The sequence below is a fragment of the Vanessa tameamea genome, chromosome 3, assembly GCF_037043105.1.
Source record: "Vanessa tameamea isolate UH-Manoa-2023 chromosome 3, ilVanTame1 primary haplotype, whole genome shotgun sequence".
NCBI classification, from domain to species: Eukaryota; Metazoa; Arthropoda; class Insecta; order Lepidoptera; family Nymphalidae; genus Vanessa; species Vanessa tameamea.
Window position 1 is genome coordinate 11565845 of NC_087311.1, and position 27471 is coordinate 11593315.

At 31.8% G+C, this 27471-nt stretch overlaps 1 protein-coding gene and 1 long non-coding RNA gene across 2 annotated transcripts in view; both read right to left on the reverse strand.

The window, feature by feature from the left end:
• Positions 1-27471, reverse strand: part of LOC113397382 (nephrin-like) — a 194919-nt gene that overhangs the window by 13952 nt on the left and 153496 nt on the right. The window contains exons 5-10 of the mRNA XM_026635699.2: positions 23710-23820; positions 21429-21635; positions 11251-11405; positions 10553-10697; positions 4184-4314; positions 3397-3556 (exon numbers count right to left, since the gene is read on the reverse strand). Of these exons, the coding sequence (XP_026491484.2) occupies positions 3397-3556; positions 4184-4314; positions 10553-10697; positions 11251-11405; positions 21429-21635; positions 23710-23820 (909 nt within the window). The remainder of the gene's footprint in view (positions 1-3396; positions 3557-4183; positions 4315-10552; positions 10698-11250; positions 11406-21428; positions 21636-23709; positions 23821-27471) is intronic.
• Positions 5609-5867, reverse strand: LOC135194184 (uncharacterized). Its single transcript, XR_010309698.1, has 2 exons — positions 5736-5867; positions 5609-5701 (listed from the first exon to the last, which is right to left on the reverse strand). It is a non-coding gene; the product is annotated as an uncharacterized LOC135194184 (long non-coding RNA).

Consider the following 27471-nt stretch of genomic DNA (forward strand, 5'->3'; position numbering starts at 1 on the left):
AACTAATACAATAAGAAAATGAGTATCCGTACTGTATTGTATTCAATGTATTTTATGTTATTTTATTAGTTACTAGCTAAAGGTCCAAATAAAACGTTTATATTTTGAAACATATAACTTTATCGTTTTACGCAGCACGCGCTAGCAAAGCTCCTTCCTAGTCGGCATCATATTTCCATCATATTCAACCGTCAATGTATTTCAGCCAATTTAACAAAATCATAATGAATTACAAGCCATTAAATGATGCCAGTTCAGTTTTCGCCCAGAGGATCGGAATTTATAGGTAACGAGGAATCTCTAGCATTCTAGCCACCAGTTCATGCGGTCATGATTTGTACAGTAATATTTTTTTTTTATTGCGGCCTTCTTATTAAGACCTTCATGTTTGAACGTGTTAAATTACGTTAAATATGATAAGTATGTAAGTCTGGTTTAGAAAACAAAACATCGTGAATTGAACATTCATTAATATAAAAGTGTAATATAATACTATTAATATAAATAATACTCGTAGTTATATTCTTACATATATACAAACATATGTACCCACACATACGTTAAGGTTAAATGACAACCTTTGTTCTTTATAATCGTTTATAAAACAACATTCACTGCCAAAGTACCATTACAAACATAAAGGATCGTAAGACTTCAATTTATTGCACTGAAATCACCTCAAAACTTTTACGATTCCATATGAAAATAACGGCTAACGTTACAAATACACCAGTATATCGTATGTCGATGAAGTTAAATTACCAGGAGAAAAAGGTCTTTCGAATTTTTTTTTTTACCTCTCGCTTTGTTTTTGTAAACTTTTTGGATCGCATTCAATGAACCGTTGAATGGTTGTGCGAAACTCGTAACGATAAATGCTTATCGATACTTTTAGGAATTAGGAAATTCGTATCGGATAAAACAAAAACAATTTGAATAACTCGAAAAAAAGGTAATTCAATACAATTTAATCATACGCATTGTAGAGTTGAATAAATATGTTGAATAAATGTATGGAGTTTTGTTGGAAGTAAAATAAAATATAAATATATAACATTATGTATGTCGTGTGACTGGCCTAAATACTGATATATTTTTTTAATTAGGTCCTCTGATGGGACTTGATCACCAGCTATAAAACACCAGCACAAAAAAATATCTAATTTATCATCATTTACTATATTCGTAGCCCACGGAGCTTGGAAACTAACATGTTATGTCCGCTGTACGTCACGTGCCTTTTAAACCACAACAACAACAACACAACAACAACAACACAAAAATAACAACCGAAAAAGCGATGAAATATATAATGAATGGATGGTACCAGCTCAGACGTGTTTGCACAAAACCCCAAAACTAAATATAAAACGTATATTATGACCACTGTCAACTCGTACTTGCTTGGTACAAGATTAATATTCACGAGACGAATTTCAAAAACTCCTTTAAATAAAAGCGGTTCTGTAGAAATCAAAGACACTCGATGCTCGACCAGACGCTAAAATAGTGAAAATCGACTTACAGTACGTTGTAAAAGTGGTTCAGTTCGGGAATATTTTTTATCGGATCAGTTGCTATACGATGTGTTCACACAAACATTCTCTCGGTCTGTTCTAAGCTTGGCCAATCAGTTATTCACGATGGATTTTCTTTTAGTATGTATGTTATAGCGCTTTCGTATTGATAGTGTCAACATAATCACGCTTTGTTCTACTCGGATTATTTTGTTTACTCTTTTATATTTTGTCCGAATTCCTTCTCCTCAAAGGGAGAGGAGGCCTTAGCCTTTACAGGCTGCTAATGAATAAATATACTTAATAAAATTTTAAAACGACTGACTGACAATGTACTAATACCTACGCCAGTGCGTTTTACACATTGAGAGTTTGCATAGAAATTATTTTGGAACGTATCTGTGCTCAGCTAAGAGAGGATTTTTCAAAATACATGTCCTAAATGGGGGATTCAATGTTGTATCAAAATTCATTTTACTGACGTTAAAACTTATAAACGCAAGCCTAATTATAGTTTATCAGGGTGAAACTTGGGATAAAAGTTTTTATGAGGTGTCCGCTATTTTTCTTCTAAGAAATAAATGTGTGTTTCAACGTTTTTGAAAATGTACTACAAGATAGGGTGATACCCATAGGTATCCAAAGCTTATATTATATAAGAAGAATTAAATTTATAGTACGGCTTCTTAGCAAGAAGTATGAAATTCAATGCAATGCATGCAGCATTGCATTGAATTTCACTGATTTTGGAAATTCAACCTGAAACGCAAGAATTGGCGTAGAAAAATTATTATGAAAATGAAAAAAAAATGTTCTGACTTTTAAAATTTACTTCACTATTTATTTAAATTTAAAAAATTCCACTCAGACGAGCAGGGACGTATAAGATGTTCTAATCATACTACGAGTTAATACACAATCTTTAGTGCTGGAATTGTTATCCTAGAATTACATCAAACCTCCTAGTTACGAAAACTCGACCGGGTTTATGTAAATACATCGCGAAGTTAACATCCAAGTTTCAATACACATTTGCATACGTCTGCATATTGCATCAATCGCGTTGTAGCCCGAAGCGTCATACGAATCTATTGCACTAACAATATATATAAACTATGGTTATTTAAAATAAAAACAAGGAATACAGGCGAATAATCGGTCCAATAAGACGCGGTTATCTTCACCGAATGTTTATCACACTCCTAAGAGTAAAGTAATGGAAAGTATTTCTATTTAGTAGTAAAATAAAAATGGATGATACAGCTTGTCTTTCAATTATAACAATATCTGTGGGAGGTAGCAGGCCCGATGCCCTGAGCTTAAAATAAATATATGGCGATCTTTATTTTAAGCTTATGGTCGTAAACGCGTTAAATGGGGACCTCACATCCTGAGTAGAACAGGAACACTGTTCTCGGATCCGAAGAGAGTTCTGTATAATCAGGAGCCTCTTACCGCAGAATCTTACATTGCCCGGTATCCCAAACAAATAGTCCCAAAAAGGTATAGAAGATAAATTATAAATGGAATTTTACATATGAGCAAAAAGTGGTAGACTTGAGCTTGTGACTCTCACGTCTCGATATAATATAAATACATAATGTATAGACTTCAATTAATAAATCGAACATTTATATTGATCTAATTAATATTGATAGTAGTAAACCGTAGGAACCAACAACGTGTAATATAAAACTAGAAATTAAAATATATCCACATTGATATCAATGGTATAAGCTATTTTGAATCGATTATAAACAATTATGAAACGTTTACTCCATACATAAAGGATAATTACGATGACTTCAATTAAACCCTCTTTAGGGAACGTATAATTAATGTGACCTATAAAGCGAATATATTTAAAATAAATACTCACAAATAACTTGTAAGATGACGGCTGAAGATCTTCCATCACCCTCAACATTTGACGCTATGCAAATGTACTTCCCCGCTTGCTCCCTAGACACCCCCTGAAGGGCCAAGTGCGCTGATCCCGCTATTACTCCGGCGCGTTGATTGTGCGTCATTACTTGACCCTGCTGACGATGATTATTTTTAAAGGTCATAAAATTTTCCGAGAAACCCTACCCTAGTAAAGGGTAGATTGTAATTAATATTAACTGTGGAAATAAAATGAATAATTTGATGCTGACTTTTAAAATACGAAGTACGATCTTGGAATTTTATACCCTCAAATATTTTTGGATATTAATATTCAAAAAGGATATCATATAAAATCGAACTAAGTAAATGAAATTAACAGCCTTTAATAATATACAATAATGAGTAGTCAGATTATATATATACTCTGGATATGTGTATATAAATAAAATAAATGTTAAGTGCTTATATAAATCATTAACAGTCACCTGATCTAAGACTTTAGGTGATATGTATTTACAATGGCTCACAATTTCAACTGATAAACAACAGAAATATATAGTTTAGTTCTAATGTTATATGTCGATTGGGTAACTGGTGAGTACGTGGTACCTATCCAGGTGGGCCTTCACAAATACCTACAACATATCTGGTAAAAGTTTGAAATTGTAAACAAAATTACAGCACATAAGTAATTGATCCAGTTAAAACGTGAATCCCGTTTCAACTTTAGAACAAGTTGGGTACTTTTAACAGTACAGACATTAAGCCGTTTAACTCACATTATGCTCCCAAACAACTTTGTAAGCGGGTGGATTTGCGCGCACGACGCAATCGAAGTACACGTCATCGCCTTCTTCGATGTCATTTGGGTTTAGTTTCGATCCCAGTTGAAGTTCAACTATAGGAATATCTGTTAAAAAAAAAAAGTTGTATTTATTAAAGTGTATAGCATTATTTCTGTTGAACTAACTATGCAAACGTCAGATAATAATTGTAAATTAATTTGAAAACAGTTTATGATATGCAAACAATCTAAATATAATTTAAGATTCAAACTATTAGAGCTTTCTGAAATAAAACGTTTCGAACAAAAACCTAATGAAATTGATTGAAGTTATAAGCAATACGTTAACAAGTTTCATGAAAATAGAGTGATGCTACCAGAGAGCTAGAGCAGCATATAAACAGCGTAAATATTACATTCTTGTATTATTGAGTATTTCAAAGTCTACATAATAATTGAGTAAATTATTGTAAGTGTTATTTATTTGTCGTTTTATGACAGAATTAATTTAAGAATAAGGTCAAGAGGTAAAACTACCACCACTTCCATTTGTAGATCTGAACAAAATAGATCGACGAGAAACACACTCTTAGAGTCTTGTACGCATGTTTTTTATTTTATCTCTCTGAATATTTCATTTAAACAATTAACTATTTAACAGTGGAATGGTATTCGTAATCTGGATGAAATTCCTCATGGTCACGATCGAAATATTATAAAGCCTTTTGAAGTATTCAATAAATTGTTCGAAATATACGTCTATCTATAGCACGTCACAGGATAATTTCACTCATCCAGTAAATATTAATCATTCAATGCTTATGTCACGCATGTGTACTTTACATAAGCAAACAACCTGAAACTATATACATATATAATATAATTCATATAATTATGCTACGTGTATATTGTATTAACGTTCTTATATCAATAAAAAATACTAACAATAATAATCTTTTAACAGGCTATTTGAAAATGTATTTATGGGTGATAACTGTTAAATACAACGTATCATCCACATGTTGAAATGTTTAACACTTATATGTAAGTGTATACAAACTAAATGTTCTGACTGAAATTATCCGAATAGTTTTAAACCTCATTCGAATTTTCGCTATAATCTTAGGGATATTGCGAAAACATAGATAATTCATTAGACAATGGAGAAAATATTTCTCAATCTAACAAATTTGACAGTTTACTGTGTATTGACACAAAACCGCCTCTGTTAACTCTATGTAGAGTTTACAGAGTTGCTTTTCCCCTCTTTTAGAATCTGTACGATTCTTTGATGGCCATCCTAGGCTTGGTAAAATTTGGCACTGTTAAATTTTATTTTTACAAACGCTATCACATATAATATTATATTTTTATACATATTTAATATTAAACGTTCATATTGTACGTTGTTGTTGAAAACGTGTGTACAGTCAGAGTAAGAAAACCTTCGTCAGTTTTCAAATTCATTCCTTTATCAAGTCGTAAACTCTTAGTACCTTTTGAAACTAAAGCACTAAATAGACAACTGCATATAAAATTAAACTAACATAGTATGATAACTTGGTTCAAAATAGTGTAACATCTTTGGAGTACGTCTAGTGTCATATCAACATGAAACTTTTTTAATGGCCTAATTAGTCATTACAAGATTTAAATTAGATATGATATCTTCTACTGAATTGTCAAAGTCTGTTAGTGTCATTTATTTTCTTGCAATATCTTGCAATTTTACAACAATTAGAATAAAACCGCTTGTAATATTATTCGGCCGTTATTTTGAGTGACTGTTAATGTAATGACGTGACGTGTGACGAGTGGTTCCATCGGCACCGGGAAGTGGCGGTGATTCTTTGGCCTGCAAAAGCGGCGGATATAAACCCTATCGAAAATGTATGGGGTTTGATGGTGCAGCGGTGGATAAATAATAACGATAGAACCAAAGCAGCTGTCTTAGAACATTGCCGAAGTGTTTGGGAGAGTTTCAGAGGAACCGACTTATGCTCTCGCTTTGTTGGATCAATGCGACAGCGACTACAAGCTGTGATTGATACGAATGGCGGATATACTCGTTTTTAATAAAATAAATAAGTTTTGTTTAAACGAATAAATTTTACCATAATTACTATTTATTTTTACTATTTTATTTAGTACTTCCGTCCTGCGGTTTCACCCGCGTTCCCGAAAGATTTTATGTTTTCCCGGGATAAAAAGTATCCAATATGTTATATCAGTAGGTACATATTCTATCTGTGTGCAAAATTTTATCCAAATCATCATCAAACATACCATACCATACCTCATACCATACCTCAGAGAAATCAGCCAGATCCATACACACAATCTTTCCCATTTATAATATTAGTAGGAAGTATGTACTAATGGAATGAAAGTATGTATAACTTCTATGTACTCTCTTTTATAAGAGACAAGACAATGTCCTAATCTCCGATGTTACACGAGCATTCACGGGCTATGAGGTTTCGTGAAAAGTTAGTTATTGTCATCCCGATTGACGGCTTCTTATTATTATTATTATTATTATTATAGCTCTTACACGCTATTATACTCTTTATATGTCAATATGTCATGCTCAATCGGTAAAGCAGATTATCACTCATACTGAGCACACGAAAATAGATCTTAAGGTGACGAACCTTTTCTTACCCAGTCTGTACATCATGTCAAAGTCGTGTGAAATTCATTGACGCTTTTTTGACGTTTTAATTTTTTTTATTGTAATAATGACAAGTTTGGAAACAATGTACCTTATACTTTTATGAGCACTTAATTATACTACAATGTTTTAATAAACAAGAGCACGGAGAGTACAAATTGATTATAACACAAATCTCTAAAGAATACATTTTGAAAAATTAATATATACATACACAATAATATAATGATGGAGAAAACATTGGAAATTCGTACATTGTTGAAATAGAAATAATTAAAAATTCCAATTAAGTCTGCTATTGTTAATTTAAAGTACATTTTTCTTTTCTTAATTAAAACGAAGCTTCGTGTCTCTAGCAGGTGCAGTACCGATGATGGATTCATCAAATAAAAGATTTTATTATCTCTTTATTAAAGTGAAGAGTAGTTATCTGAGCAACGGAAACTGATTTCGAAATTGATATTTCTTTTAGAGACCACTCAGAAATATAATTTTATCTTTTATAGTATAAAATCTTTCGCTTATTCGTTGAAGGATGCAATATTTGTTTTATTACAGCGAATTGTTTTCTTCTAATTACTACTTGTTATGTTGCTATTCGACTTTACAAGTTTTTAGATGATGTTTTTGCTGCACTGAGTTTTATATTTCTCGATTCATAGAAGTCTTCGTTATTACGATATTTTATAGAAAATTTTCGAAAAAAAAATCTTGAAGTAGGAAATATCTCGCAAATGAATTACAGTATTATATCAAATAAAGCTACACATAACATAACATACATAAGCAGCCTGTAAATTTCCCACTGCCGGGCTAAGGCCTCCTCTCCATTTGAGGAGAAGGTATGGAGCATATTCCACCACGCTGCTCCAATGCGGGTTGGTGGAATACACATGTGGCAGAATTTCGTTGAAATTAGACACATGCAGGTTTCCTCACGATGTTTTCCTTCACCGCCGAGCACGAGATGAATTATAAACACAAATTAAGCACATGAAAATTCAGTGGTGCTTGCCTGGGTTTGAACTCGAAATCATCGGTTAAGATGCACGTGTTCTAACCACTGGGCCATCTCGGCTTTTTTTTAAGCTACAGTCTAAATATTTATTATTCCTATACTGAATCTGATTGGCCAGGAATTGGACATGAGATATCAGGTGCAAGTCCTACGGCTTGAAGTGTCTTCAGAGGCAAGGGCGTGTATCACTGCCAACTATCCACCCCGGGTGGCTATAGCAATCTATGTGACTAACTCGTTCGATCGGAGATGAGAACTCACATTCTCGGTATTTCGGTATACGTAAAACTCACCAATATATATATATATATACTAACCATTGATGTCATTAAATCAGGTACGATAAGACCAGAAATAATAACCAGGTGTCTTAAAAAATATTTATCAGTTTATTGACTTTTTCGAGAATACTGACAATATTAAAAAAAATCGTTATAGAGAGATTTTTAATTTATTTTTATCGAAATAATTTTCGTGAAGTGAAATTAGTTACGTCAACCTTATCAGCCGCAGAAAGGCTTTCACTGAATAATATAAAGCCTCTTTGTGAAACACAAAATCTTGTTGTATGAAAACAACGTACTTAAGATTAGAAAATTTGGTATATACAATTTTACAGTTATTTAAATTTTTAGCTTTTATAATTAGCATAATCATTTGATTCTCAACTATTATATTCGATAAAAAAAAGACTAACCAGTCACCGTAATGATTAAATACCCTTAGGAATACATATCGTGGTTTTACCTGCGGAAAATGTATATGTATATAATCAGAAGGACAATTTCGATGGATTGATCGAATTAAATTGAAGATTGCCCGTATGTGAATCCCCCGTGAAAGTAGATTTTTTTATTTCTTGATACACCTTTTTATTGTTATTTTTTTGTTTTATTATTTTTCGTTAGTCAAGCTATTGACAATTAAATGTAATAAATAATGTAATCAAAATAATACATGAGACATTAACATTGTTCTATATATTGACAACATACATTTATAAGTCAAAGAGTACAGCAAGTATTCATTAAGGGCATAAAGTCTTCTGAATCTACGTTAAAAATAGGTGTTCCACGAGGATCAATTTTGGGTCCCTTTCTATTTCTAGTATATATAAATGTCTTCTTTTTTATGTTAAAGGTATTTGTGATAAAGTGTTGTTTGCTGACGATACTTCACAGATTTTTAAGGTAGACAGGAAAAAAACTGACTATGACGATGTGAACGGTGCATTATCACAGATACACGAGTGGTTTACAGTCAATAATTTAGTTTTGAATCCTCAAAAAACAAAATGTGTAGTTTTTACCCTACCCAATGTTAGAAAACAAAATTATAATATATCTTTAAATGGTGGCCGTCTTGATACTACGGTTTTTTTTTGGGAATAGCATTGGTTTCCAAGCTTCAGTGGAGTCTTCATTTATCAACCCTGTTAGGAAGACTCAGCTCCACAGCATACGCGGTTAGAAAAGTTAGACAACTAACTGATATTGATACCGCTCGTCTAGAATATTTTGGTTATTTTCTCAGTATTATGTCATATGACATATTACTTTGGGGTAATGCTGCAGATATTGAATCTATGTTTATTTTGGAATAATCTTGGAGCTAGAGACTCTCTTCGGGATGTTTTTAACAAAGTAGGAATACTCAATATTGCGTCACAATATATTTACAACAATATTATGTATATTCACAGTAGCATTGATCACTTTGATAAAATCAGTGATAATCATTGTATGTGCACAAGAAATAAGGATAAGCTTATAACGCCAAGTTTTCGACTCCGCAAAGTCAATAAATCATTCTTCGGGCAAGGTATCCGCTTCTATAATAAAATTCCGCAAAAATTTTTAACTTCGCCGTTTTATAGATTCAAGTCAATTGTAAAAAATACATTGGTAAAGAAGGCATATTATTCGATACAAGATCATATTGATGATAAAAAAGCGTGGAGTTAATGCTTGTTGACTTCCAGGCAGGAGACATGACATACTTATATAATTGTATTTAACTAACATGACTGTATTTTTAGATGTAGAAAAAGAGTAACTATTGAGTTTCTAGCCGATTCTTCTCGGTAGGATCTACATTCCAAACCGTTGATAGCTTTACTTTAAATAGTTTGTTAAATGACGATTCAAAAGTGCTTGTAAAAGCCTACTTGAATATTTTGATTTTTTTTAATACAAATCCGCTGTGTACGATTAAATATTAACATTACATAATGAAATACGAATAGTTTTAAGACAGTAACAGAAGCTTACGGCAGTGCGATTTTGTAAAAAATCACTTCGTATCTCACTCGTGAAATATTGACAACCGACTTACAGTGACACACCATTTTGATACGTGTCTCAAAATATAAATTTTATAGTCAAAGTCGTATATCACATTCTGACATTTCAAGCTCGTGTTCTCCTTTTGGAGCTCATTCCACCTAGCTGCTTAAAATTGGGTCGTTGGATACACATGTAGCAGTTTTGCCGCATACATGAATTACAAATGTAAATTAAGCACGTGAAAATTTAGCGGTGCTGGCCTGAGTTTGAACTCGCAGTCGATATGAACCACTGGGTCATATTATAAAATTACTCCTTAAAAGAGCAGACGGTCGCTCAATAGTGAAATATTTATAAGCTATGGCTATATCGTAAATATTTACTTACAGTGCAAGTTTAGCGTCATCGATGCTTCCAGAGTAGTGTGATCCAGTTTCGCGTGAGTTGCTTTGCACATAAGCACACGTCCGTCATGTTCCATCCTGGGCGTCCAGCGCAGAATGGATATTGTCTCGTTGCGATCTTCGGAAATCTGAAGCAAGTCATACGTGAATTATTTAATACCTACTTTAAAATATTTCTACCTTAGCTTTTTGTGGATAGGTTTGAATTTAATAATTTTGTTGTAAATTTGTAACTTTATGTATTTATATTATGTGCTAATAAAATGAAATAACTCAAAATACAAAAAACCTGATACTAAATTATTGAAATTTTTAAACGGTCCAAATATTCTATTTACATAGCCTCATAAGATGTTTGCTAATAATAATGCCAATAATAGCAAACATCCTACTATTATCAGTGGATTGACAGGGAGGTGTTAAGAATATTAATGTCACTGTTGTAATCAAAATGGTCCACTCAATTAACTATTAGCCTCAACAAGAAAAAAAACGAATAATTAATTATTAACATAACTTTGACTTGGCTATTTGGCAACTGATTTCAAGTTCACGATTATTAAATAAAACGCAATATTTAAATTACAATCTGCATTCCACTTACGTGAACACAAACTGTCAAAATTGGGAAGGTGCTATATAAACGAAGATGGTTGTTTATAAACTTATTCATAGTCAAACCTTTTGCGGATCAGTCACTGCCATCTGTTTATCGTCAAGCCACCAGGTGATGATCGCTGTTGGTCTCGCGCCCACAGCCCTGCACGCCATCTCGGTCTCCTGACCGACGGATAGCGGTTGTTCACGTGCCAATATTTCCACAAGCAACGGTCGCACTGGGAACAAAATACATTTAAATTTTCATCTGTATTTTGCTACTGGTTTCTGGTTGTGCTGAAATATTCCCTCAAACCCACTGAAATACTTATAAATATTATCTCAATATTTATACGGTGACTTGCGTAAGCTAACACATTTCATAATAATACGTAACAAGATTATTAACGGTATAAAATGATATTCTCTTTTAAATCTTAGTACCTTCAAACTTCGGTTTCACCCAAATTATTTATATAGGATTGCAATTGAAACTACAATAAATTTACGTGATAAGTCAAATATGTATATCATTTCTAAACATTTTATGTAAACCAATCGCCAATCGCTATGTACACACACACAGACATCAGCCCGCATTCATCCACTGCTGGACATAGGCCTCTCCGAATGCACGCCACTGTGGTCTTTCTTCGGCAACTCGCATCCAGCTCCTGCCAGCCGTCTTGCGCAAATCGTCACCCCACCGTGCCTGAGGACGTCCTACACTACGTTTGCCGAGACGCGGTCTCCACTCTAGAACACGTTTTCCCCAACGGTTATCGGTTCTACGACAAATATGGCCAGCCCACTGCCACTTCAGCTTACTAATCCGGTGGGCTATGTCGATGACCTTGGTTCTCTGACGGATCACCTCATTTCTGATGCGATCCCTCAGAGATACTCCGAGCATAGCCCTTTCCATAGCACGCTGAGCGACTTTAACCCGAAAGTTACGACGAATCTTCACATCCTCGATCCCACATTGCCTTAAGACGAATTCAACATTGTCTTCAACCAGTGCGTCCTACCCGTCATGACATACGGAACCGAAACGTAGACACTCACGACAAATCGCTATGTGACTGAATCTAACTCGCTCGGTCTATTTGATCATCTGCCTTTTAAAAAAATTATGTAAATAACGAAAAGCAAATATAAAAAAACCTTTTTCATTTATATTTCTAATACAAAAAATAATATGGCTATTATCCACATATTTTCAATTTGCTACATGAGGAAGCCTTTTTAATTTTTCCCCGTTGAAGCGCAATGCGAATTTCAGTGGAATGTTTCATTAATATCTCACTATAATGCAGCCGATGAAAAATTCATGTTTTCGAATCATGAATGTTTTGCCAACGCTGTATGAATGTAAATTTACAAAAAAAATATATGTTCACATATTCTAGTTCAATATAGAAATGGGAGTCTAGATATTTAATAATAATTCAACATTAAAAATATACTTCTCAAAATAATTGTTTTATGTAGACATTTATTATTTTTCAACACATCGAACACACTTTTTTTGATAATATTTGTCAGAAGAATAATTTGCAACTTTGTCTAAACTAAGGAATGAATCTTCTTATTGTTAATACGATGTAATATATTATATGTGCAATATATGTAGAAAAATCATAATTGGGCTTTATCAAGACCGTCCGTATGGGTTCAAAAAATATTTTTATTTATTAACCTTATTTTAGCCACATGCTCCTAAGGTCTGAGCAGTATAAACATATGAAAACATTTTTGGATAAAACAGCGTCATAAAAATTTTGTACAAAACATTTACAAATGATATATACAAACCTACCCTTTTTGCTCGTCCTATTAGTAAAAACTATTAAAATTCATACTCCATACAGACATTAGAGAATTCAACTTTTTTTAATTTATAAGAAGTAGTCATCATTTAATTAGAACTTAAGCAATAAAGAAACGTTTTCAATACACAGAATGTTTTCAAACGCACTGAATATAGTTTTCTGTGCAATTTATGATTTGCAGTTGATGAAAAACCGTCCTCAATTCATCGTCTCAAAGGGAATGTACTGTGTGCGATAGTTTAAATATTTAGACCATAGACGTATTCATCTCTCCTTAAGTGACGTACTAAAGATAAAAATGAAATATTATGAAACTTGAAAACTCGACCAATGGAAAAAATGTAAAGTAGAGTAAAGGTGTGTAAATGTCCCATTAGACTAAGGGCTCTTCTTCTATTGTGGAAAAGGTTTGGAGTGAGTTCCAACACGCTGCTCCAATGCGAGTAGGTGGATATGTTCCCGGAAATGTATGAAATCTAGGAATTGTATACAATTGTAAACAATTCCTAGGAAATGTATGTTATAATAATTGTATACAATTCCTAGGAAATGTAATTCCTAAAATCGCACGGAAATGTGTAAAATAAATTATATTAGACACATTTTCTAGGAAAATCGGAAATGTAAATTATTTGAGATATAAATGGGTGCGCGGGGATAGCGGAGCGAGGGGGGGGGTATTGTTAACGAAAGTTTGACTTTATAAGAATAAGTCGACTTTGTTATAAATACATTTTAAATGTTACTAGATAGTTGATTTTCCAAGCTTTAATTAGTAAGATAATATGAAGATTATTATATTTTACGATACGATTGTTACCTGAACGTTGTTGTCTCAACGAGTGCTTTAAGAAAAAATATTATTCTCATTTTAACAACGTGTTTTATTACAGAAATCATTATTTTTAATTATTTCCTAATACGATATTGTAGTTATATACAATTCCTAGGAATTGTTCACATTTCCTAGAACATTTATGTATTAAATAGTTTTTGAAACAATATTTTATACATTATTTTCCTAAATAGCTTCGGAATTGTATAAATTTCCTAGAATTTGTATACAATTCCTAGATTTCATACATTTCCGTTAACAGATACACATGTGGCATTATTTCACAGAAATTACACACACGCAGTTTCCCTCACAACTTTTTCTTAACCCCCCCCCCCCCCCCCCATAAATCATGATGAATTATAAACAAATTAGACACACGGAATTTCGGTGGTGCTTGCTAGGTTTGAACCCGCAACAATTGGTTAATATGCACGCGTTCTAACCACTGGGCCATCTCGACTCCTGACCATCGATAATGGCTTGTAATAATACAAAACATTGAACCTAAATAGTTGATCTATATTTATAGAAAAGTATTATTTAAATATTTATTCATATAGCCGAATTAGTAAAACGGAACACGATAAACAATGCCATTATAACGTACCGCGGTCATAGAAGAAAGAGCCACTAATGTCTTCCATTAACATTAGTTGAAATGTGAAATAAAAACTAATAATAAAACGAAACGTAGGTAAAAATAATAAGAGTACATTATATTTATCTAACTTTTACTTAATGTTGCATTAGAACATGTTTTTATTAAAATACATACATTAAATATGACCAAACATGAAAATTATATTATAGTATTACTATTACTCGGTGGTACTACCTACTGGATTTCGACTGTAAGCCGATTACAAATTCAATTTAAATAATTTTGGATTCGGTGTTAACAAAGTACGGAAAGGCAAATTAGGTGTATTTATTACCTGGCAACAATTGTATTGGGTTTGAAAGGATGGGCCAGTGTAACTAAAAGCACAAGGGACATAACATCTTAAGTCCAAGTGTCAGTCTGTCTACTTATGTCACAGTAAAATAAGAGATCACTCTTTATCTAAGCACTCGACAAACAACTTTTATGTTAATTAGTTTGTCGATCGTTTGAAATAATAAGTATGCAAATTTCATTAGTGCTGTAAATTATAAAAGAAATATATGTATAACAATGTAAGGAATTTATTCCTTACTTATACTTTCTGATATACTAGCAGTGCCCGCGACTTCGTGCGTGTTTGAATTTAACAAAAAAGTTATTTATTAAAAAAGTTACATCAGCTATCTGCTAGTGAAAGTCCCGTCAAAATCGGTCTAGCCGTTCCAAAAATTAGCTGAAACAAACAGACAGACAGACAAACATTGAAAAAAATGTTATTTTGGTACATGTACCATGTATAAATACATAATATGCATTTAGTAAAAAGCGGTTAATTTAATATGACAAACAGACACTCCAATTTTATTTTATAAGAATAGATTATTTATAATATATATTAAAGTAGCAAATATATATGTGCGGCATTATCTTACCATCAGCCCATCCGCCAGTCTACCAACCAAAATTAAATTAAAATCATAGAAAACGTCAAAGACCTGCGTGCATGTACACTTAACTAAACATAACTTAAAATTTATATACAAATATTTACAATAATTAATTAGTTATTTTTGGAGCTGGTATTTATATCAAAAACCTTGTATTGCTTGGGCTAATGCGCGATAAGTATAATATATTAATTGTGTGGATCTTTATTCTGTAACTAAATCGCACAGTTCAAATAAGTTTTGTACTATCAAAGATATTTTTTTTTTTACATAGGCCTAACAAAATCTAGATATGTTATCAACTAATTGATACTTAACTTGTCCCATGATATAATACGGACAGTCGGACACGTCCAAAGCCTAATACAGCGAATATAATTCGACTTGTTTTATTTAAGCGTTTTATTGAATTGTCAATAGAGTTCAAAATTGAAGATCGTAAATTAAATAATTCATAACATGATCTCACGGTCTCCTATATCAGTATTCTAGTCGTATAATTAGACTGAGCCTTCGACCTTTATGATTTTATCGATATAGAATTATGCGATAACAGTTAGTGGAACTATAACAAACTAACGAACATCCCTTAGTTATCATAGTATTAATCATTTATCCACGCCCATCGCACAATGGAATACATTAGGGGCATTTTTGTTTTCCGCGTAAAGGCATTACCAAGAATTTTTATACAGACAGGGTTTATGTAACGAGTCATATAATAATAATGGAGAATAATTTCCCGCTATTTCTGGGCGATGGTGTTATACCAGAACAAAGGATCATACAAATAAAAACTAATGGTTGACCGAGCGCGACTGACACAAAAGAAATCCGTAAGCTGTCGTCACACCTGAAGTAATCCGGCCGACATTCGAGTTGATCTAGGTTAATCACCTGGTTTTACTTGGATTTCGTTCTGCAATAATAATCAATGAAAATTTAAAATGTATTTGTACGATATTGATTTCTACTTTTTCTCCATTTTTGTCTATGTTATTATTGATTCTGTATCCTTGGAATAAAGACAATGTATTGCTATTAGCGAGATATTTATTATAAGCAGAGATCGAATTCACTACGTCGGGAATCAATAATTAACCACGTCATCAGTTAGTCGTTTTCCATTATAATAATGATTTCAAAGTCTATGACCCCGCGGATAAATTGTGTCTGTGTACAGTCTACATAATTTTTTTCATTACATTTTCTTTCAAAAGTCTAAAGAATTTTGTATAAACATTTTATGTAAATGTAAACCCACGCAAATAAGGCAGAATTATAATGTAATTTTTTAGGTCGTTTAGAATATGTATAAAAATGAGGGTTATTTTAATAAAATTATATAAATGATCTGATAGTATTTGGTTACCACTACTCATAGGCGTAAGTACCATATAAATAATTAACAATTTCTTTCAACACAATTGAGCCACCAGAAACGGGTATTAGATACACCGGCTCACTCACCCTATCTTCCCAGGTAGGCTGGCACAAAGGTAAGACCACGAAGTAAAGTACTTAGGTACTTTACTTTTATTCACGTCAATCAGTATTACTAAGCTGCAGTCACGTCTCGAAAACCAGGTAATCCTTGCGAAAAATTCAGGAAATTTGATTGCCTTTTGTGGTTCAACGTAACTAGGAAATGTAATTTTGACATGTTTGAATTTTTTTATACAGATGGATTTTATATACCTAAGTCTAGACTTGCAATAATCATTTTCATTTATATTGATATAGATATATATGTATATTTATTATAATTAAAGTTTATTTATATTTGCACCCAAATTTTTAGCATTTCGATATTTATAAGTTATAAATTATCAAAACAGTTAGATATATTGTATAAATAATCATTTTGATACATATTGTGTATTTAACTCGTATATTGTATTGTAATATATATGTATAAGTTATAGATACAATATTTTCGAACAATATTATGAGATTAACTAAAAAAAGTATGCAATTTTATGTTCAATGAAATATTGTATACGAATTATGAACAATTTAAAAAAAACTCACGATGACTACTTTGGAAAGCGTCAATCTCAAATGCGCGATAAACTCAAGGATTATAAACATAAATTCAGCTAGTGCTTATTTAAATTGAGTATTATAAAAAATACACAAACAATATCAATAATGATAGATATTAAAAGACGAATTCGCCTGTAATATCATTTAATTTTTTAATGAAATATCACCTAACTTTGTACCACGTATGGTCTATGAACAATATCATTTTAAATAATATAATAAATGATAAACAAATTCGATATACAAAGAGAACGTTAAACAAAGTTAAATAAAGAAAAGAAATAAAAATCACCATTCTTCATAGAATAAGTCGAGAATTTATTTTACAATGCAATTACATAAATAATATCGTTTTTGTTTTGTTGATATCCTTAGGTTTATTTTCATTTATCATAATAATAACGATATGTTTAAGAGTTTCGTAGAGGTATCAAAAATCAATATATATGATTTTTATTCGTGGTCACACTGATCACAAATTAGACTTTTCAGATTGGTATTTTAATCGTTATATCTCAAAATTCATATGTGTAGTATTATTATTATATGTATATTATCATTGTATTATGTCATTCGAATATTCTTTAACACAGAATTAAACAATATTTTAATTATATTGTCACATTAACGTAACAGATTGTAAATATCCCACTTCTGTTATTTTCAGAAGATGTCGCAGCATGAATGTGGCACATTTCTATCCGATACATTTCACGAAATTTCATACATCGCCGAGTACAAGATGAAGTATAAAAATAAATTAAACGTATGAAAATTCAGTGAAACTCGCACGAGATCCCGCGATATTCAGGTAAGATTAGCATGTCCTAACCGATAGCCTCGGCTCTCCCCATAAGGTAACATCTCGGAATTATATTGAGATTTGTGATATGAAGAAAAAGGGTGTTGCAATAAATATTGTAAAAATATGTCTGTATAAGGGATTTTTGGGAGACTTTCAATACTCAGCATATGTTATATATACAACACTACCCCGCCCCGGCTTTGCGCGGGCGTAATTTATTAATAAAGGAAATAATATGATATAACTAGAGATATGCCGATTATAACTTTGGCCGACTAGCCGACTAACCGAATAGTCGGTTGTACAGAGACCGACTAGTTGCCTTACTAATCGGCAAAACCGATCACGGTTGATTTTTGCTTTCCACGGGTCAGAGCGGTGTTTTTGGTTAAAAAAAATATAGTATTTCATTGAAGTGAAAGATCTTAAGATAAATAAAATAAAGCTTAAGATCTTAAGATAATTAAAGTGTAATCATGTCAAAAAGAAATTCTTGATGGACTTTTTTTTAAACAATCGGATAATGATTCACGTAAACTCAAGTGTAACCAGCGACCAATGATATTTTTTCTAAAATTAATTAAACTCCTAGAAACATTTTATCAAGAAATATATAATATAATAAAAAAGATAGTTAGTGCGCACTCTTTGCCCAATAGTCGCCGACGAGTCGCCGACTACGAATGCGGCCGGATATTCGGTTTTACCGACTAGTCGGGACATCTTTAGACATAACTATAATTTATAGCACTCAGGAATAATTTATCTTTTGACCAGTGAAAAAAAAATTTGAATTCATTATCAGTTCCGGAGATTATGTTCTACATACAGGCAAAAAAACTTCTTGATAACATTAGTATAGATTACATGCAACTTATTTTGCTAAGGATAATGTAACAGAAAGTAGGAAATGAGCTTAAAGATTCAAATTCATATAAATTTTCAAATATTATAAATCTATAAATATACTAGCTGAACCTGCGGTTTTACTCGCACGAAATGTATAAACACAAACTTCCAATCCCCGTTTTACCCCGTTAGGGGTGGAGTTTCGTAAAATCCGTTCTTAGTGGAAGTCTACACCATATAGGGAGCCTACCTGCCAAATTTTAAGTTTGTAGGTGTTATAATTTCTGAGATTTCGTGATTAATCAGTGAGTGGTATTTGGTTTTTATATATAGGTATAGATTAGACCAATAGAAGACAAGATCGATTAAGATATATTCGGAAACTAACGTATAAAGTAGTGTATCCTATTTATGTATAGGATATCCTTTTTTTAATATTTACCAAAATATTAATAACACAATAAATAAGTATTGGAATTTAACATTATAACAATTTACAGTTTTACGACAGACGTAAGTTGTTTAAATAAGATATATTGTATATATTTGGTTTCGAAAGGGCTTATTATGTCAATGTAGTCGGAGAGAAAATTGTCAGTCGAAGCGCTCACCATATGAGCGTTGCCAATAATCCTATATAAGTTAAAATTTCTGTCTTCATATTAATACAAGCTTTGTTGCATTCAATTTAAGGCCACTTGAAGCGTTTCTGACGTTGCAACGTTTAATGAGAATTTAATACCAATATATACTCATATTATAATGAAGAGCGTGAACAATGAAAAAATCTCTCACCCTTTGAAAAGTGATGATAGTTTTTTAATTAAGCTTATAAATATAATCTTAAAAAGGCTTTATTTGGATAGTACACTTAGATGATGGCACAGCTTCAACACCGATGAAATGGCTTCGACAAAACAAGCTTGTTACATTACTTGTGTATTTAATAACACTAGTTTGGTTATTTTAAAGACATTGGAACTAAGCGCTATGATTGGTCAAAACATAATCGTTTGGATATTGCCATTGGTTAATTAGTATAGTTAGATAGATTTTATTGGTTAATACATGAACACAAAAAACGTCTGGAATATTATCATTCGTAGTTTATCATTTCTTTATAAAGCTGTTTTAATACGCAGTAAACATGTTTAGTAATAATAGTATAACAATTTCAATGTTAAAGTTGTAAGTAACATTCGACCCTAGCACTTGACACGTCACGCCTAAGCGTGTCAAATGTTTAATTAAACATAAATTGTCGGAACTCATATAAACATTAGTTGATTCTGTTATATAAACAGATGCATATTATATATTTTTTTTATTTTAACTAAAAACCAGAACTTTTATATAATTTAAGTATGACCTAAAATTATAATTTGATCAATTAGTTTTAACTTATTAAAACCTCCTTGCTCAAAAGCAATTATTATATAAATCTATATAAAATTTTTATTATAAAAATCGCCTCTTATTAAACATTTCAGTTATTATATATCCATTGCTAAGATTTAAATTTACCTGCGCTCGTTGTAAAGGTATAAAATATATTGTTTATTTAGGTAAGATCAATTGAGTAAAAATTAAAAAGTTTAATTAGTAAATAAATGTAAAACACAAAGGCATATATTTTCAAATTAAAATAATTGTTAAAGAGGTTCCTCTTTTGGAGAAAATTTGGACACACGAAATTGACGAATATATACTTCCTGAAGAATATATTTTTGTATAGATTTTATGAAGTTGAAAAATATTAAATGGACACACAAATTATAGTAAATGCATAACGAAATATTGCTAATTCATTAATCGTACTAGTCAACGCGAAAAATCAAAATCAAGATATTTTTTTTAACTAGAACGTATTGACTAGTAACGTAGAAATATGCTATCTTGAATCTCGAACTGTTTTTTTTTATATATTATTGTCCAAATTATATTTTTTTTAATGAAATGGATATACGTTTGGATTGAAAATCACTCCCAAACCACCGCCTATGTATGTACATTTGCAACTCATTACCCATTTAAGTTCCCAAGTCAGATCGGTTCAGAAAACCGCCGCCATAAATTGGTTCCACTGAGTGGTTATGCGAGGTAGAAAATACCTTAAAGATCGCGCTGTTGTAGATATCCGGACATCGAGTCGGGTCCGAACCCTCATAGGCTTGGAATTCTGACGCGATGTTCGACGGTAAAATTATAATTATTAATGACGAGGTGATGTCCTGAATGAAACACAGGTGCACTCTATGTATATTCCCTCACTCTCACAATCCGATCGTACACCAAATCCGACTTTTTCTTTATAAATAGAAATATAAAAGGTACTCACGATACAACTGGATTTGAACGTTGACCCTTAGTGGTGGAACCAGCGCTGTGTTGTCTGCTGTGCAGGTATAAACTGCTTCGAAATATTCCCTCTGCAGCTTCGGTATTCTTAGCTCGAGCAGGCTGAGTCGGGTCTCGTCTTCAACCGGATCCAATTTTGATATAACCTTGTCGTCCCTCCACCAGCGTAGTCGTGGCATTGGCTTACCTATTAATATTGGGTATAAGGTTATAAATTTATAAAAAACCAAATCTGAAACATGCACTTCTGCTCATAGATAATAATAATACTTTCGATTTGTCATCGATCCGACGTGAGTTTACTGATGTATTGTTATTGTACTATACATGTGTATGTACTACGCAGTAATGTTGCATCAGATCGACGTCATTGCTCGGTTGGGAATGGTTTATAGACTAGAGAGAAATATAAAATAGCTTTATTTTATGTTTTGGGGCGCACGAGAGTGTAGCCGCAGCTTAAGCTTAGTATTTAATCGAACAACCGCCTAAAAATCTAGTATAAATCTATTCACTTTATTTTTACATTTCAAAATCTTTATAGATCTATTCACGAAGGCGGCGCCCCTTTCCGATAAAATGTCGGCGTGCATGTTCTTTTTTCTATTTTATTGTCTTTATTCTAATATTACTAATCTCACGCACACTAAGACAACTCGTAATTACGAACGTCACTCCTACTAATGCAAATCGACAATTTAACATCTTTATGTTAAATTGTTGTTTGTTAAATTGTCGGCGCAGCCCCTTTGGGTGCGCCGTCGTGAATGAATATTTCTATATTTATTTTGAAACAGATAAAAAATATTTTGTGGTATTGGATTGCTCAAACTCGTCTGTTTTTCGTTGTCTGTTGTCGTTTTAAGGTTCCCCCCTTAAAACGGAACACAATGAGGTGAGGTAATGTAACTACGGGCACAAGGGACTTAACAATTATTTATTATTCATCATTCAATACCAATGTCTTTGGGCAGCGATGACCACTTACAATCAAGTGGTTCATTTGCCAGGCCTATCTATGGCATTAAAAATAGGTTTTAGAGCTATAATCCTATGACATTCTGATGTATATATAGTTCAAATATAAAAACAATTTATGCGATGTTATTACTCTACCTAAAACCGTAATAATATTTATTATTAACAATTTGCATGCGTCGACATGCAAGTGGACAAAAAGCGTCCTTTTGTACATACGACTATTAGGTCACATTGTGGTATTTTTAAATTAATAATAACGTTTAGCGGGTCACGGCTGGTTCACAAAAGGTCGGAATTGCTGCTATTCTGATTTCATTGTGTTTTGACGTGAATAAAAGTTAAATTTTCCAGACGATTATAACGTATATGATAATAGAAATAGTTCAAATGTAGTCATTTCAGACATGAAATTGATACATTGTGACGAAATTTGTTATTCGCTTTATGATATAATCGTTAGCAATTATATAAAAACTCAATTTCGAAAATATAATTTATTTTATTTTTTACTTTGTAAGGTTTTCATTTTTACTCGATGACAGGGTTTTGTGCAAGGTCTTCTGAAAAGGTAACAATTACTCATCAATAATTTACCGCCAATCAGCAATACTTAGCGTTGTCTTTTATTTATTTTTTAAATCGCATCGAATAAAACGATTAAAACTTCATTTAAATTCGTAATTATTTTAAAACGATGTTTGATACAGAGTGTTATGAATTACTAATCATAAATAATTTCCAAGGAAACGTAATCATTATAACAATTTTAGAAAGAAACGAGATGACCCAGTTTGTACAAATTAATTTGTGTTGATGCAATATTAAATTTGAGTGATAAAAATCGCTTTGTAAGAGCGTGATGGAATAATATAAAAAACTAACTCCTCGAGTCGAATGAAGGCTTTTTACAGCAGTTCGATGATTACGTTTATATTTTTTGACTAAAGCTTAAGGAGGTCATAGGTTATAGGTATAAAAATCCTACGTCTTTCCTTGGAGTTCGAGCTCGCTCCATACAAAATGTCATCAAATTCGCTTTCGTACTTAAGCCGTGGACACGTTACGTCTGTTACGTCGCCTACTTTCTAGTGTATACTGTCTACCGTCTAGGCAGACAGAGTTACATTCACATTAATAATATTAGTATATATAATAATATATTCTAAATTACTATTTGAAAAAAATAATGCAAATATTAATAGTTTTATTTAATCTTAAACAATTGACTTAATATATAGGAAAATATGGTACCACATAGTTGATATACAGTCTAGTTTTACCTCCACTTACAACACAGGTAAGCTTCAAGCTCGTATCTTCAATGTACGGTCCAGCGACCCCCATCACTTCCTTATCACTCTCATCGAATATTTTCGGCTTCTCAGGTAATTCTGTGAACCAAAAAAAGAGTTTTTAGAGTTCGATTTTAAAATGATGATGATAAAATATATATTCAGTTGTTTGTGTATAGTTTTAAAATAAACGTAAAGTCATTTAGTTTTTAATGTTTCATTTGATATAAAAAATGGCCTTGATTAATTTGAATATATTTATCGCCCATGAACTAACACAAATACACTCATGAAACACAAAATAACACAAACACCAAAATAAATTAGGACTCAATCACATGGCAACGTTGCAAGTTTATTTTTATAATTGATTAAATCGTTAAGTTTAATCTACAGTTATAACATTCCTTAGCAAATATTTAAAAAAAAAACTCTTGTGATATTTAAACCTCTAACTTTTAATATTTAGTTAATATTCTTTCCCTTGATGGTAGGGCTCTATGCAATCCCGTCTGGACAGATATAGTTGCGTTCCGGTTTGAAGGGTGAGCGAGCCAGTGTAACTACAGGCACAAGGGACGTAACATCTTAGTTTCCAAGGTTGGTGGCAAGCCTGCCTACCGATATAATAAAAAAAAATGCGAGAATATATATATGTGCGATGGTGACCACTTACAATGAGGTAGCCCATTTGCTCTACAAACGTGACAGTGGATGCCAGAAAATTGACTAAGTAGATTGATATACATAGAGCTTGGATATTATTGTAATTTCTAGTTTCAGGACTGGCAAATCTTTTGGCTGGCATAGGTCATATTATAGAATATTAATTATAAGTTGTATATTTTTTGAGATAAGACATTACGTTTTGTGTAGATAAATATTGTCTTTTAAAGTTTCCAATTCGAACGAGTCATTTTAGAAATATTTTAATAAACAGAATTCCGACGAACGTTTTGTACAGTACGACGCAACAGTACAGTATGGGTATAAATTGATTGAAAGAAGAACAATCCGTATTATATCCGTACAGACTTAAGTTTTATGACAAAATGGGTAAGATCCAGTCGAGATTGAATTCTCTATTTTTAAAAATGCAGCAATTATTCTTAAAGGAATACGATTTTTCAGCTCTGCTGTTGTTATATATAAAAAAACGGAAGTGCTTTAACTGATATCATTATTTCAAAACAAATTGAAAGTCTACGCAAATAATTAATATAGTGAGTCCAACTGAAGCCTTCATTGTTAACAATAAATCTAATTTTTGTTTTCATTTTTCGAACAGGCATAGAAAATAGGGGAACAGATTGCCCCAAAAACAGTTATAAAGAAATAAACACGCAAAAAAGCAATTTACGGTCGAGCACAATCCAATGAATCCAATCAAATTACAATGATATTGTCAGAGGAAATTTTCGCATCGTATTGGACAATAAGAACTGAAATAGCCCAGTAGTTAGAGCACGTGTATTTCAAGCGAAGATTGCCAGTTTGAATTCAAAGGGCTAATAAATTATTATGTTCTTAATTTGTCTTTACAATTCATTCAAATCATTTGTTAAAAAAAAAACATTTATAAATAAAGCATATTATTATTCAACACAAGATTATAATATAGACTATTTACATCACATTACATTAGCAGCCTGTAAATTTCCCACTGCTGCGCTAAGGCCTCCTCTCCCTTTTGGAGGAGAAGGTTTTTGGAGCATGTTCCACCACGCTGCTCCAATGCGGGTTGGTGGAATACACATGTGACAGAATTTCATTGAAATTAGACACATGCAGTTTTCCTCACGATATTTTCCTTCACCGCCGAGCATGAGATGAATTATAAACACAAATTAAGCACATGAAAATTCAGTGGTGCCTGTCTGGGTTTGAACCCGAAATTATCGGTTAAGATGCACTCGTTCTGACCACTTGGCCATCTATGAATAAACTATAGTCGTATTTAACTAATATAATATCTCAAATCTTGGAAAAGAGTAATCATTGAGTTTCTTGCCGGTTCATCACGGTAGATCTATATTCCGAACTGGCGGCAGCTTTACTTTTAATAAAATTCTGTAAAATGACGATTCAAAAAGTGCTTGTAAAAGCGTACTTGAATAAAGCATTTTTTTCACATTTATACGTTAACATTGGAGCATTGTGGTAGTACAAATTCTAAACCTTTTCCTAATGATTCGAAGATGGATCAGCCCAGATTTTTAGTCTTTCAGAATACAGGCTGAAGAAAAATAACACAAAGAAATTGATTACTGGAATATCTTTTCTATGTTTCTCTGTTAAACGATATTATAAAAATTAGAATTTTTTGTGAAAAACACATATAATACATGAAAAGATATTGTACAGACTGTTTCAAAGAATACAATAAACAAATTTATTGTAAATAAGTTGTACTATATATACTTTTGAAAATAAATATTTCTTATATTTATTTACAATAATAAAACCGTGTAAAGAGTATAGTAATGTCTGTAGCATACTTAGTACTATTGTATTGTAACATACTTAATACTATTCATGCAAAAATTCATGCAATGTGACATTGAAAAATCAGCAAACATCTGATCTTCTTTTGCTCTACTTTGAAAAAGGTTTTTATTGAAAGTGTGAAGTGAGGTCGTGACACATTTAATTCCAGACTGACTGGTAAGTTCTTCTGAAATAGAATTTTAAATAAGAATATTTTTAGAATAAAAAAAAAAAAACTTAAATATTGTTTGATACAACGAAAGGCTTTTAAAATAATATTTAATTTAGCCTATTTTTAATTCTAACCTAATACGAGCGGGATAAAAAATAGCGGCTTAGTAGAAATTATTATGACTTCAGATTCCTTTTAGAAGAAATATGTTACCTTTTGTGAGTATGTTGAAATTAATAATATTTTTTTGCACGATAATGGGTTCATGAATTTTTGTATAAGAGAAAATTCCGTAAAATCAATAAAATTTTAGGCTTACTTCAAATTTCTTGTAATATTTTAAAGTAATAAAATTCGAACCGTTCAAAACCTCTGTTTGATTATGGGTAATAATTTTAATACTATTCCATAAAATTCTCTAGAATAAAATATGATTATTATTTTTTTATAAATTTTAATGTTTTATTTTTAATTTAAAACTTTATATACGCAACAAACATTGATTTTTATAAAGTTATTTCTAAGTGGTACCATTCAATGCGAGAGGTCTCTCAAGCGGCTTATCTTGAGGTTTAATGTTTTAAGTGACTTCATCAAAGTGAGTGCTTTAGTTAAGTACGTTACAGTTGCAAGGAATGGTTGTCTCAGAGCTTAGTATAACTACTTATTTTCAAATAAAATATATATATATTATTATTAATTTTAATTAGGAAATAACAATAATTCTAATGATTACCTTGATAAATAGAATGTTATTTATTTGAAATCGTTAATATTCCAAATTGATCAATATTATTATACGTATAGCAGTAGCATTTAAAATATAACAAGGAACCTTTGCTACGTCAAAGACAATGTCATAATCTTTATTCAATATGGCACTGTTACTTTATTATTGACTATCAAAAATTGCCACCGGTTTCGTGTTGTTGAAATAACAACACGAACTTGAAAAGAATTGGCGTAACAAGCTCAGCGGGCTTTTTATATCGAGTAGTAATTAGGTCGAAGGCTATTGGTCCAATCCTAAGGTGTGCTCGTCTAAAATTTCATTAGTTTTGTAATATCCTTTAAACATATAAACGATCCTT